At 34.5% G+C, this 14,404-nt stretch overlaps 1 protein-coding gene across 21 annotated transcripts in view; it reads left to right on the forward strand.

Moving 5' to 3' along the window:
- Positions 1-14,404, forward strand: part of LOC112056919 (probable nuclear hormone receptor HR3) — a 153,172-nt gene that overhangs the window by 107,435 nt on the left and 31,333 nt on the right. The window contains exons 1-2 of one of the 21 annotated variants that reach the window (XR_008251660.1): positions 1-4,381; positions 4,554-4,993. The exon at positions 1-4,381 is cut by the window's left edge and continues 22,946 nt beyond it. The exons of 4 other annotated variants lie outside the window; for them this stretch is intronic. Coding sequence is in view for 6 of the 17 variants with exons in the window: in XM_052886998.1 (XP_052742958.1) it covers positions 5,109-5,412 (304 nt within the window). In the remaining 11 variants the exon portion in view is untranslated. Of the gene's footprint in view, positions 5,413-14,404 lie in introns of those variants that run through there. 16 more of the 21 variants (XR_008251663.1, XR_008251666.1, XR_008251661.1 and 13 more) reach the window with 16 other exon arrangements.

Genomic DNA, 14,404 nt, shown 5'->3' on the forward strand with positions numbered 1-14,404 from the left:
TATGAAGTGCGTGCCACTTATCGTCGGCAAGCAGTGTTTTCCGTTGATGACCAAATCGAAATTATTTATCTGTTTTTGTTCTGTTGTTATTCTTTTCTTGATTCTTATTTAACAAAACTAGTTGACGCTCGCGACTACATCTGCAAGAACATCGGTAACCTTTAGTCGCTTTTTAAACCACTTTATATCAGTTGTAGAACTTTTTGCGACATATTTCATTTGGAAAATAACAAATAAACTAAATATATTAAAACTAGCCGATATTATTTCACCGCGTAATTCCCGCGATAGAGTAACATAAAAATTTTCGAAAACGATTTAGTTGATCCAAAGATTGCCACATATAACACTACTAACTTTACCTCTCTAAAACATTAATACAGATAAAAATAATGGTTGTCACAGATTCAGCGAAGCTTGAATTTTACTGTATTTCAGATGTCAAATGATCGTATCTACTACAATAGATCTAGGGTACCCCTACGACCTCACAAACTCATAACAACAATATGTTATTTTGTTGTAAATATTTATGGCTTTAAAACCTTTGCATGATTAAAAAATTAAAAAAATATAAAGCATTATCGGTCATAGTTCATTCGAGGTTCAAACGTTAGGTTCATAGTTCGATGGACGCGACCCGCGACCGATCGGATTTGAATTTCGAATGTTCCCAATTTAAACTTCCGAATCCATTCTATTGTTTATTCCATTTTGTTTGCGGAACGGGCGCCATCTTGCGATTTTTGTGTCTGGAATAATATTGGGTTCTTTTCATTTTAATATAAATAAAAATTCGTTTGCTTCAAGTTTTTCAATGCGACTTTTGAAGTCAAATCTGTATATTTCTGATTCCATTGCTTGAACAGAGAACTTTGCAAGAATTTACATAGTCGTTGCGTTTTTCAACGAAACCAAACATTTTTAAGGTACTTTTAAGGAACCTTCGTGATGCGCAGCTAAAACTAAACCTACCTAAATACCTAAAAAGCAGCTAAAAAGACATTTTGACAATAATGTAATGTATAAAATAATAATTTAAAACTCTACGCAACTATCAACTCGTTTTTAGGACAATTTCACTTTTTTCCACACGTAGCGTCTTAGATAATTATGGCGTCGACCTTGCGTGACGTCACATCCGTTCTTGCGGCCATAGATTAGGTAGAGTCATGACGTTGTTTTTACATACAACCTCAAAACCTCAAACCGTAACGCCACTTTATGTAGGTACATACAGCGTCCACGATACGTCAAACCAGAGCCTCTATAGTTCCATGGTTCACGCGCTGAATTCAAATTTTAGAGGTTCGAGGTTCAAACCTACGACTAAGTAAATGAATAGCATAACGCATGCGTGTCGTGTGCATGTGCTTGGTCCTAGTACGGAGTTTGGCGGGAAAATCGTTTTACTTTAAAGTAGAATGCATTTTATTCAATATAGTTCTATAGCAACAGTGTTTCGAGCGATTAATTCGATTTTCACGCTGGACTCTTCATAGTTTTTGATAAGGTTGCCTTTGCCTTACTAAAGCATGACATTACTTGACTTACCACTTTCGCCCTACATAGAGCAAATTATTTGATAAAGAATTTATTACCTCATGACTGGCTGAATGCTTATACGAAGCCATCTTGAAACAAAAATACTATTGTTGCATCTAGCTTATCGCTGAATTTAAACACAAAGATTTTTTTAAAATATCAATGCGTTTTTTTCTACCTTATTTTATTTAGTTTTAATCAAAGCTATTTTAAAAATAATATATATTTTGACTAATTTGTCCGGAAATGGAAAGCTCGAACGCGGGCGATTGATCTCTCCGCAATGGCGGTGACCTTGCGTGACGTCACATCCCTTCTGGCGTCGGGTTATTGATTTTTCTCGCATATGACCAAATTGTGGAGTTTAATGACTTCAACACCGCCTTGTAGCTTCTCTGAATAATACCCTAAACCCTTACCATTATGTAGTATCCGGGTTCGATTTCCATGTCAGGTTAATTCGTGATTTTTTAATTAGTTGATTGCCTCAATTGTTCGTATTTATACGTTTTTCATAGTTTCGATACCTGTTAATTTCTAATGTAAGGTAATAAAACAGGATTGATACCTGGTTTGGGTCCTTTTGGGAATTTATATAACAATTCCGCTTATTATACGTAGGTACTTACCTACTCATCGAATTGTTCTCACATTATTTTAGATATAGGTGATAGCATAAACATGTGTGAGTGTGTTAATAATAAGAATGTCAGCACAAAAAAAACAATTAAACAAAAATTAAAGTATGTACAGGGGAAGACGTGTGACATCGAAGCCCTTTTAGGCCCCAGAACTTGTGACCTTGGTTTAAGGGTTCCTTTCAGAATGCATAAACAATCTCCTTCCCTGCCCGACATGTTCTCCGTGCCCACACTAAGCAATTTAAGATCAACAATTACAATGCCAATCATTATTGATAATTACAACACAAAAAAATATTAATGATTACAACAAAACATTATTGCACAAAATCTCTAACGCGACTGGCAGCATGACAGTGTCCACGCTGCCTAACAAACAACTGAGCTCAAGTCATCAAATAGCTTCTTTTTTTAACCAACACTGATACCTCCCTTCCATAAATTATGAAACATAAATAATGAATATAAATATAACACCCGTAATAGAGGAATTTGAAACACTAGGGTATGCAGTGCGTTAATGTATATAAGAAGAGCACCCCAGTAATACTACTGCTGATAAGATTAAAATATATCAAAAATATTTTTAAATTCAAAACAAAACATTTTCACACTATCTAACAAAAATACAGAAGAAAAAATCTGTCTAATCTATGATCAGATATTATAAGACTGTTATCTATTGATTATAATATTAACATAAAGGTAAGCATAATATGTGTGGTCTTTGGTACAAAATTTCTACTGGCATGCAGTGATTATGCATTTATGCTCTAGGATGGCTTTGCTCTATCGTCTATGGACAGACTATAGACACTAGACGCTCACGCGGTTCATTAAAAATTGTGACAACTTGTTCGTAACTAATTTTCCGGGGTCAACGACCGCGCAGGACAACACTGCATTAACTGACGTAACTGAAAACGTATAATAGAATAAAATTAATTAAAAAATATATGAGAAGACATTTTTCATTATTTTATAATTTCAATAAAAAATTTCTTTGTTTTTGATGAATATTTTTCTATTCGATTTGTAAATTATCATTTTCTTTTTTTCTATAATTAATTAATTTCACAGTCATCTCTCGCTCTTTTGTACCAACTTGTCTTGAGCGTCCAGCAGTTATTTAAAGAAACATAGCAAATTTTGGCGAGGGTCCTAGAAGTATCTAGAGTTTAGGTACCTAGTAAGAACTTTGAGGGAAAGAGGATTATTACAGGTACTCGTAGGTACGTGTACCTACACAGTACCTGTGTACGTATAGTCTTAGGTACGTACCGTCGTAGGTACGGATGAAAACGCTCACCGTCATTTCCTTCTGGAGCAGTTTAAATAAACCTTCGAAACCGGTTTGAATTTCACAAAAATATCTACACTGTAATCAGTAAGTACCTGCCTGCCTAATAAAAATACTCATTTAAAACATCTTTATTTTAAGAAGTCGGTTTACTCGAAACATATCGAAATTTTTCAAATTTCGAATCAGCAAAAAAGAAATGCAGCCTCAGATTCCACATTCAAAATAGAGTTCAATAGCATTTCACCGAAATCTACTTTGTTTGGGTCCCGGGGTCAACGACACTGTGTGACGCCGGCGCGTCTGTGTGCGCACGCCGCGTCCGCACGCCACGCACACATCGATACCGCGTACATGACACCGACCGGCTAGGCCATTTTATATCTTAATTACTCACAGCCCTGCAAATATTTCCCTAGGCCTAAACGCTGTTTTCGGACCTTTATTGCCTAATCTTTAACGTGGTAGAGGAAGATTTCCGTTTATTCGTCAGTTTGACGAGTTTTCGCTTGTCTCTGTAAGCGGTCGGGGCGATTGAACTACGAGGTATCGCTAGCTAAGTTGATTATTCGACTCAGAAAAAAATATATAATTTTTCGGTGAGCCCGGGCCGAAGATTCGTCAATGCGTCAGTCAGTCACCGGCCGCCCTGGCGTCGACATCTCAAGACCAGCCAGTCCCAGTCGCGTAGTCGAGTTGTGAACAACCTATAGTACAAAAAACACGTACAAATTTTTCCTTTACAGAGAAGTGAGGTGAACGCATCCTTTTATGTTCTTTAATTGAAAAAAAAGTGACAGTGCCTTCAATACAGTGCAAGTGACCGAGGATTGATTTAAAAATGGAACGTCGTGCTACCGACGGATTCTAAAATTTGAATTTTCTTCTAGTGCGCGTTCGTCCACTCGATTAAAATACAATAATAAATTAATGTGATTTTAGATAATTGAACGCGGTTCGATTAGATAAAATCTGTCTTCGATTTTCAAATAAATTAGTGTCTAGAATTTTGAGCCTGTTTAAAATTCTCTTAAACTCCTCTTTCTGCTTCGGTTTTCTTTTTACAGATTTTATTATTTTTCTGTGTTCGGTAATCTAAAACCACAGTATACGGGAACAAGTGTTTAAATAAAAATTATTATTAAAAAAAATACAATAAACAAATAGTGCCTTAATATAATGTTTATTTAAGAGTTTTACAAAAGGAGGAGGAAAAACAGAAACCACGGCGTCGACAAAATGCCAAAAAACTTGTTACTTTTCAAAAAGTTAATACCAGAATTAAACTTCGCGAAAAGAAATCTTACTTCGCCGTTAGGCCGGAACATATATATCAGTTAAAAAAAACCAACAGTGGTGCTTTCAACATAGTTGAGAAACAAATACAACATCAAGAAAAGACACGCAGTAGAGTGCCATAAAGGTATTTTCGAAGAAAAATTGCTTATGGTTAAAGAAGTTGCCTTAACCGACCAAGTCGTTTAAAATTATTAAAAAAAAAAACAAATTAAAAAAGCAGGAACACCAAATAGTTGTTAGTGCAAGCCGCAATGCGAATACAATTCGCGCGTCTTCTAAATCATTCGGTAACTTAAAAAGTTTGGTAGTTCAAAAAAGGAACGATGATGAATAACAATCAATTTCACGAGCTGTTCGGGTCTCAGTGGCCTCCAGACCAGCACGGAGGCCACTCCTCCGCCTCCACAATGCTGCACCAGGGACAAGGATTACCCCAGGGGATGCAACTGAAACGCGAACCCCACGAAGTCCAAGGGGTGATGCATAACCAGATGGGGATGGATATAACATCGGGTTCCGTGGCAGATAGCACGTCTCCACCTCCAGGGAGCAGCGAGGGAATGTTCAGTTCAGCGATATCCGGGATGTTCATGGATAAGAAAGCAGCCAACTCTATTAGAGGTAAATGTCAGTGTTTATTTTTTTTAATTTCCCTTTTTCCTTTTGTAACGCAGTTGTCTTACAGCTCATATTTTATTCATATTGTTGTTAGATTTTTTTTAATTTTCTCAGGAAAACAGCAAAGATCGGTAACTGATCAGAAAAACTGTAGGGCCGATCAGTTGTGTTGCGTTTTCATTTTGTTATTTTATCAATTGATTGATATTTATAAATGGTAGCCTGGTTATTACTTTATTATAATGATTATTTAAATTTCACTTTTTAAAAGAAAATTCGTATTAAAAGTTCTTATACAGAAGTATGTAATTAAAAATATAAATAACAATTTCAATTCAAAGCAAAATGGTTATTTTTCATAAATATTTTTTTGCGTCATTTATCGTTATTATTAATGTAGGTTTCAAAACTTATATAAATGACCCCTTAATAAATTAGGGGTACAATTTAAATCTGGATTCGTGACTAATAAATTTATTTTGCTATACCTATTACTCGCGAAGTATCTGAGTGACGTTGACGCTTGGATCTGTCAGTTTTTGGGGATAAAATTTATATATATAATCGTGAACTTCCGCATAGTAACGCCTGCTTCTATTCAATAAATGTGTAATTGTTTCTGCATAATATCTATGCATTTTAAGTGCACTCTGACTAAAAACATTAAAAAATAAACATTTTAGTGGGAGGCTTCAGCTGTGGCTAAGACGTACCGCCAAGCGATTTTCATCCTCCTCCTAACAAGTTAGCCCGCTTCCACCTTATTTTGCATTACCACTTACCACCAGGTAAGATTGTAATCAAGGGCCAAATTGTAAAGAATAAAAAAACACAGATGTAATATAATTTCTACGGGTATGTAAACCATATTCCAATGGATTGTATAGAGAAAAATAAACAGAAAGAACCACACCCAATGCGGATGGAATAGACGGTCGTATGATATATTAAATCCAAAGTTCTTGCTATCAATGCTGTTTGTTTAATATATCTGTTTGTTTTATTATCATTGTTGTTCCACTAATATGCGTATTCTCAATGCTTGATTATTTTATTTAAACATAGAAATAATTAAGTAGTTTTAAAAAGCATAATTATCGTATAGTAGTGGGTGCTCGCAAGTTTGTTCACATAGTATTCGCCTTAATAACCGACTTTCCAAAAGGAGTATGTAGGTTCTATGTTCGGCCACTTGTTTTATAGTATTAGCGGACGCCCGCAACTTCGTTCGCGTAAAATCTGTTTATTTTTTTAATTTGTGGACTATTCCGGAAGTAGTCTATGTTCTGCACTTTATCTCAATACCTGATTTTATTCAAATCGGTTCAGTGGTTTAGTGAAAAGGTAACAGACAAGAAAGTAAAAACACAGACAGACTTACTTTCGCATTTATAATATTAGTATAGATTCTGTGGTTCGATTGTATGATATTGTATGTTTTTTCGATAAAGAGCGTTTTAATTTTACTCACTTTCAATATGCAACTTTTAGATTGCATATAGTACATCAACCCTTTTGTGATAACTATAAAACCTTCTCTAATGGCCTAATCGGCCAAAGTATGTTTATTTGTTTCGATAACTCTTTTTCTATAAAGCGAAAGGATCTAAAGTTCGTCACGACATAATCAAAAACCGCTTGACAATGATGAAAAAGAAGAAGGTTAGTTTATAGTCAGCTGACATCCGCTAAGAGCCGATTTTGCCACAGGGCCGGATTAAGGTCCAAGGGTGGACGTTCGTTAGTCTTACAATATATCCTTCAAAGCCAAAGTCACATAGCTTATTTCAAAGTTCCAAATATATTCTTTCTCCTAAAAGGATCCTGATCCTGTAGTGGGTCCTTAAAATAGGCTTATGATGATGATGAACTACTTATTGATGCCCTATCCCCCCTCTACGGGTCAAAGGGCAGACACAATGTCTCCACTTCGATCGATCGGCCTTTCACCTCATTCCAGATTAAACGCACCTTCGGTTGGTAGGTCATATTAATAACTCGCACATGTTTGACAGTTCTAGAAAGAGGATATTAGTTTCCATCGCGTGGAAATCGATGTAAATTTTCAACCCCTTCTATTTATATTTTCGCATGTTTTACGTACAATGAATAACTATACATTTTACAAAACTATATCTCAAAAAACTATATATTAAAAAACTTCATCTCCTTTTTAACCCTTTCGAAAAATCTTGATTGACATTATTTTGAGTATTTTTGTAGTAGTACACATAATATTTTTTACAAATGTAACTTGAAAAATGAATGACTTTCCATACACACTTTCAACCCCTGTTTTAACCTCTTTTTTAATTTTCGCGTAAAGAAGTATCTTGTAGTCTTCTTCGTATCAACATAAAATACGGACAGACAAACAGATATAAAAAAAAATATTTTTGGCTTGAGTAACTGAAATGTTCAAAATATTTTCAAAGTACAGAATTTGACTAGCTACAGTTTTATTATATTTTATTATATGTATACGAGCGAAAAGGAGAATATTTTAATTTCGCTCTTTAAATGTGCCACTTTTTGATCAATAATTCACTAATCCTTTTGTAATAATCTCTGAGAATTTTGGTCTAATACTTTTCTTTATGAAAGGATACTCTTATTAATGAGTCGATAAAGCTCTGATCTGGTACTCGTCTCTTCTTAGTCGACCAATTAGTTTGCCCTACATAAATCAGTTGCACCAAAAACTAAAATAATGTCAATTAGGTAGTTTAGTAATTATCGGTGCTCTCAAATCGCTAATGTGCCCCACATTTTTCCGAAGAGTTTTCCTTTGTCCGTTATTCGTGTTAATTGGTCGCAAATTTGGGTTAAAATGACAATTTACTTTGCTTCATAATAATAGGGCACTTTTGTCATGAATCATGTAACCCCTTTTATTGTATTGATGGCGCAAATTAATGTTTTTTTTAAGAATATTTGCCATATATTTTTCTACGAATATAATAATTAGTGTAAGCTTTCATCAAACAAGGGTTTAATTTTAAAAATTTTAGAATCACATAACATTTATATTTTCTTTCATGATTTAGGTACAAATTTTTTATACTGTAACTCTAAAAATGAAGGACTTTCCATACGAATTTTCAACTCCTATTTCACCCCATTCTCTTTTTATTTTAAGGATAACTCAACTTTCAACCCATTCTCTTTTTATTTTAAGGACAAAAAGTAGTCTATGTTCTGCTCCTAGGTCCCATTTATCAGAATACCAAAATTGATCTTGATCAACCGTTTAGCCTTGAAAAGGTAACAGACGCTCTTATTTTTAAATTTATAATATTAGTATGGATTTTGCTGTGGATCAATTAGTAAGTTAAAATTCCGAGTGAAAAATGTTGGATTTTTAACCGAATTCTCAAAAGTCGTGCATTCGTAATTGTGATTTTCATAAAACTACTGATTCGTTTGCGTTATTAAAAGGAAAATTTTATTTTAGAGAAACTTTTAGTATAAAAAAATAATAAGGCGTTGTGTTTGGATTTGAAAAATCTCTAAAGAATGCCTACCTGCACTGAATGCCTAGGTTAATTCCCCTGAAACTAGAAGGGTTAATGGGTTTGGGAAACTTCAAACATAGCTGAATATTTTCAAAGGATGTTGCAGTCAATGATATATTTTTTTAATTTATTTTACAATAAAAGTGGTATGTATCAACATACATGGTATTAGGTACGAGTACAATGAAAACCACAGCTGTCCATCCCTCTGAGAGAGGGTATACTAGTAGAATACTGTACTGTGTATTGGTTCAGTAGGTATTATACCTATCTTTTCAACTTTTTTATAGTAAAGTAATTCACCACTACATGGACATAATAAAAATGCCGGTAGAGCACTTTTTAATTGAGATTTTTTAAGTAGACCACAATTCAAACGCACAAAATACAAATCACAAATTTGCACACAACACAATTGTACCTTAACCGCATGATATAGAATTCATTTTAAAGTGCATCAGAAGCCTCTTCAGTCGTTCCAAATTCAATTGTGGAATGCACGTGCGAGATTCGTGGGGTGAACGCACTTGACACAGTTTGCACTTTGACTCGTGGTGTTACTCAATCGTTTTACGAACGTCCGTAGCAGTTCATTGGGCGACTACTAAGTTAGTTAATTTTGAATATGAAACATCTTGTACGACGATGCCAGACAGACAGTTGGATAAAAAAACACTTCTCCTCAAAAGCAAACCTCAGATTCGATTTATAAATTATATTTAGTTTTTTGATTATATTTTTTTAATATAATTTTAAACACTAAAATGCAGATTAAAGACTTCATTTATTGTTTACTAGAATGTTTAAAAACCCTTTGTAGTTTATTTGACTCAGTTGGTAGGCTTCGGCCCTGGCTAGTTACCAACCATCAAAGACGAACCGTTAGCGACTTAGCGTTCCGGTAAGATGCCGGTAGATTTTACTAATTGACTTAAAAATAAGATTAAAATCTAATCTTATGCAATAAGCATAATGAATAATTATGTTGGTAATATACCTAACATACAAAAAAATGGTAACCATATATGACAGATAACAAGTCATTGACTGCATATTTTTCCTATACAAAAAGGTAAATGACCTGACCAACACTTAGCTTACAGAATAAATAAATAAAAAGATAAAAATAACATGCATTTATTACATTCGTGGTGATGGCCATAGATTTAGAAATGGACATTTCAAATATAACTGATAGGACTAGCTGATACCCGTGACTACGTCCACGTGAAATTAGGGTTTCCACAAATCGGTTCCACAAAACAGCCAAATTCAGTTAGTAGTTTTCTCGAGAACGAGTTCATACGATCATTACAATCATCATTATCATATCAGCCGATGGAGTCTATTTTTCTGGACAAAAGTAGTAGTAGCCAACTTCAGCGTTTTTAATATTAGTAGATTTATTAGGAAGTAGGTAAGTATCAGTTTTTTGCGTGGGAACAATGATTTTTTCGGGACAAAAAGTCTTTAATATATTAATCAGGACATAATCTATCTCCATTTCAAATTTCAGCTAAATTGGTTTAATAGTCGCGATAAGTAACAAACAGCGATATAAACTTTCGCGTTTATAGTATTAGGATTTGACTACTGTATATTTTTATTGTAATTGTATCGATAAGATATTTTTATCTAACTTTTTTACATAGCGAATATTATCAAAATAAAATTAATATTTCTTTAATCTATACTAATACTATAAAGAGCAGAGATTTGATTGTTTGTTTGCATCGAATAGGTTCTGAAACTACTGATTTGAAAAATTCTTTCACCTTTGGGAAGCTCCCTGAGTGCTATACGCATTTTATCCCTGTATTCTTACTTAAGTTTTCGACTTTAGTTACCACCATTACCATGACATACGAGTAACTTGACGTTTCAAAAGTGCTTGTAAACTAAGCCTAATTGGAGTAAATGAAATTTGAATTTGACTTAGATAAGTAAATTTCCTGAATCGGCAGGATATAGGCACGTAAAGCTAAATGCGGCAGGTGGTAATGTGATGCACAGTTCATCAGCCTAGTGACGTCACACCGCGTCACATACACATTACGTTCATTTTCGATCAGATAACTACAGTGAACGATATTGGGTCATTGCCGTTGTTGGATGTGGCAACACTTCTATATCTATCTCTATCTATTTTGATAATATTCTCTTTTGTAGTTCGATCAACATCATCACCCACCTTAAGGGGGGTCGTCAAAATATGTCTATCTTCTCCATTCGTTTCTACTTGTCATCTACTCCATTTACTCAAATGTCCTCTTTCACATACTCCAACTATTTCTTCTTTGGCCTTCCTCTCCTCTTGTGTCCTTCCACTTAGACCCACCGCGCTCTTTCAGTGTGGGTTCGCGGGCTAGCATGTAATAGAATCTACTCATACCTAATTAAAGATGATAGCGTTAATAACAAAATAAGGCCTAATAGTGTACCCCAACTATTTATTGATAGTTGATATTTTACTGCGTTTAATGTAATGTCCAGCTGGCCTATTTCCTATTTTGGTCTTTATTATCAACCCATCAAAATAAAAATCAAATCAATTGACAAAATGACATCCACATACTATGATACAAATTACAAATGTCTTCCAGTGCTTACGGTGGATATCATGTAGTATGTAGATGACACTTTGTTGTCCACTTCAATAGGTTGTTAATAAAGACCAAAGTAGTGAATAGGCCAGTGCGATTTTCACTTGGCATCTTTATACGGGGTTTCTCCTTTTAAAACTACTATCAGGTTCTTTAATAAAATCCTAGTCTAAACTACTTCACTCATTTTGATAAACTTTGATTGAAAGGTCTGGAGAAAGAACTTAGACCTTTTATTGCAAGTATAAAACTATAAGTAAGAAGTATAGTAGTAGTTATAGTAAGAATCAATCAATCAATATTATAGAAACACCCCTTGAATTATACAACGTGGCAATACTGCCACCCTTCTGGGCACTTTACCAATAATCATCGATTCGGATGAATTCTACGACGCCTTAGTCTGTAGATATAATTTGATATTTTATTTTTATATTATGTTTAGGTTAGGTTAGTTACTACTAATTTAAATATTGTATTTAGTTGTATATGTATAATTGTTTCAGTATATGAATTAAAAACTTTCCCTATTATGTCATTCTAAGTAAAATTCATGACTCATTCCCCTTGAATTTTAGTTTAGTTTAGACACAAGTCGATTAGATCTTGGAGATGAACATAGGTTATTTATTGCAAAAATTAAATCTTAAAGTTCCGTTCTCAAGTGAAAGTATTTCACAAACCCATTACATCCCACGCAATCTTTATCATACATTGGGTTGTTTATATCGTGTGTTCACCTCGTGTTACAACATAGGCAGCGAACGTCCTTGCGGCGATGCATCATTTACTGACTGAGTTGCGACATCGAAAAGACCCAGTTTACAAGCATGGGTGTTCCAAATTTAAATGTCATTTTAACGAAGTACAGTGTGCCTAGTAGGAGTTTTCAATATTTTCATACTGTTACTATCACGTTGACGTAAACGCATTTTTATATGGAATTGAAATAGCTGTGCAGTAGTGCCACAAGATAGCTCTGTTTCAATTCCTTAGAAATTCGCGTTTACGTTACGTGACAGTAACAGTATCAAACTGCCACTAGGCCCTTTGAAGGCGACTGTATTTACTTTTAGTCCTCTACGTAAAAGAAAGCAGTATTATACGTTTGTCTGTGGCATCGTCGCTTCTAAACTAATTACTCGATTTTTATTTTATAGGCAAACGTAATTTTTAATGTACTTACAATTTTGAGTTGAATGCACAAATAAAATGTCACGTTTCGTAACAGCCTGTTTACGCACATACTTTGAAAGTGTGGTATGCATATTTTTATTTTTACGTAACATATCTTTATTTTCTTATTACATATTTATGTATTTATTCTGTATGATTTATGTCTGTAATAATAACTACAATTTCTTCCCACTATATAAGTATATATTTTTCATATATGTCAGAAATAAAATCGAATTAAACTCGTAGGAAATTATATTTTAGTGTATTTTATAGCTGTGTTTACATCAATCGTGTGGGTACTAGGTATGCGAGAGTAGGTATATTTAGTTTTGGCTGAATATCAGCTGACGTGGATAATGGGGTCATTCAACCCGGCTGAACTGTCTCCAACAGCTCTTGTCTGCCCACCCTATGAGCCTCGGAAGTGTATTTTTAACCGACATCAAAAAAGCTAGGATTATTTAGATACGGGTATTTATAGCAGGAATTAAAAGGTACTTTAAAATCCAGGGGCGTAGGTACCACAGTATCAGCCATTACAATGATACGGGGCAGTAGCGTAGCGTGCCTTGGAGGGGCCCCGTATCAAAATTAGTTGGAAGGTCCAATTAAAAGTAAAGATTTCTCACAAAATTAACAAAAATGCTCGCTTAAAATAAATATGACAACGACTTAACCTACGTAGGATGTTTGCAACTAATGGGCGCGCGCTTAAGCAAGGAATTAAATGAGATCGTGGCTTACTTGGAGGGGTCCTGTATCAAAATTAGTTAGGGGGCCAAATTAACGACGGGTAAAGATTTCCCACAAAAGAAACAAAAATGCTCGATTAAAATAAATATGACAGTGATTTATAGTTTCCATATTTTAGGAGGCCTATACGTGTGAAAGCAAAAATTTGTAAAATATAATCTACAATCTCACTTAATTCACTGCTTAAGTGCGTCTAAAATGGAAACATCCTACACAGGATAAATCACTGTCATATTTATTTTAAGCGAGCATTTTTGTTTCCTTTGTGGGAAATCTTTACCCGTCATTAATTTGGCCCCCTAACTAATTTTGATACAGGACCCCTTCAAGGCGCGCTACGCCACTACTAAAATCACTCTTTTTATTAGAAGTATAATCTATCACTTTGCCAAAATGGCTTAGCTGATCAAAAGGTAGAGATAGTTGCCGCAGCTACTGCCGTATCAACCGTATCAACGATACGGGGCCTCTAACTACAGGGGGCCCCTGACGTGTGAAAGCAAAAATTAGTAAAATGTAGATAATCCACAATCTCTTATTTTTTAGCGTGCGCCTAAAAGTTGGAAATATCCTACATAAATTAAATCACTGACATATTTCTTTTAAGAAAGCAATTTCATTTCTTTTGTGAGAAATCTTTACCCTTTCTTTGGGCCCCACAACTAGTTTTGATACAGGGCTCTTCCAAGCACACTACGCCACTGAGTTGCCAGCTCTTATTACAGGCAGTTTACCAGTTCATCACGCCTTTGCCTTGCCTCAGTTTGTCAAGTTAGACTTGTGATATTGTAGGGCGTGATCTCCGCGAAATGCTACTTGATCAAATTAAATGGTGATTGGTGATGTCTACTTAACATCGTAACTATACTAAAAAGTACAAGTATATACAAATAAAATCTACATGTTAATAAATAGGATTCGCAATCAATATTTTTTCTCCACAACTTTCAG

This window comes from Bicyclus anynana, chromosome 18, assembly GCF_947172395.1.
Source record: "Bicyclus anynana chromosome 18, ilBicAnyn1.1, whole genome shotgun sequence".
Taxonomy (NCBI): domain Eukaryota; kingdom Metazoa; phylum Arthropoda; class Insecta; order Lepidoptera; family Nymphalidae; genus Bicyclus; species Bicyclus anynana.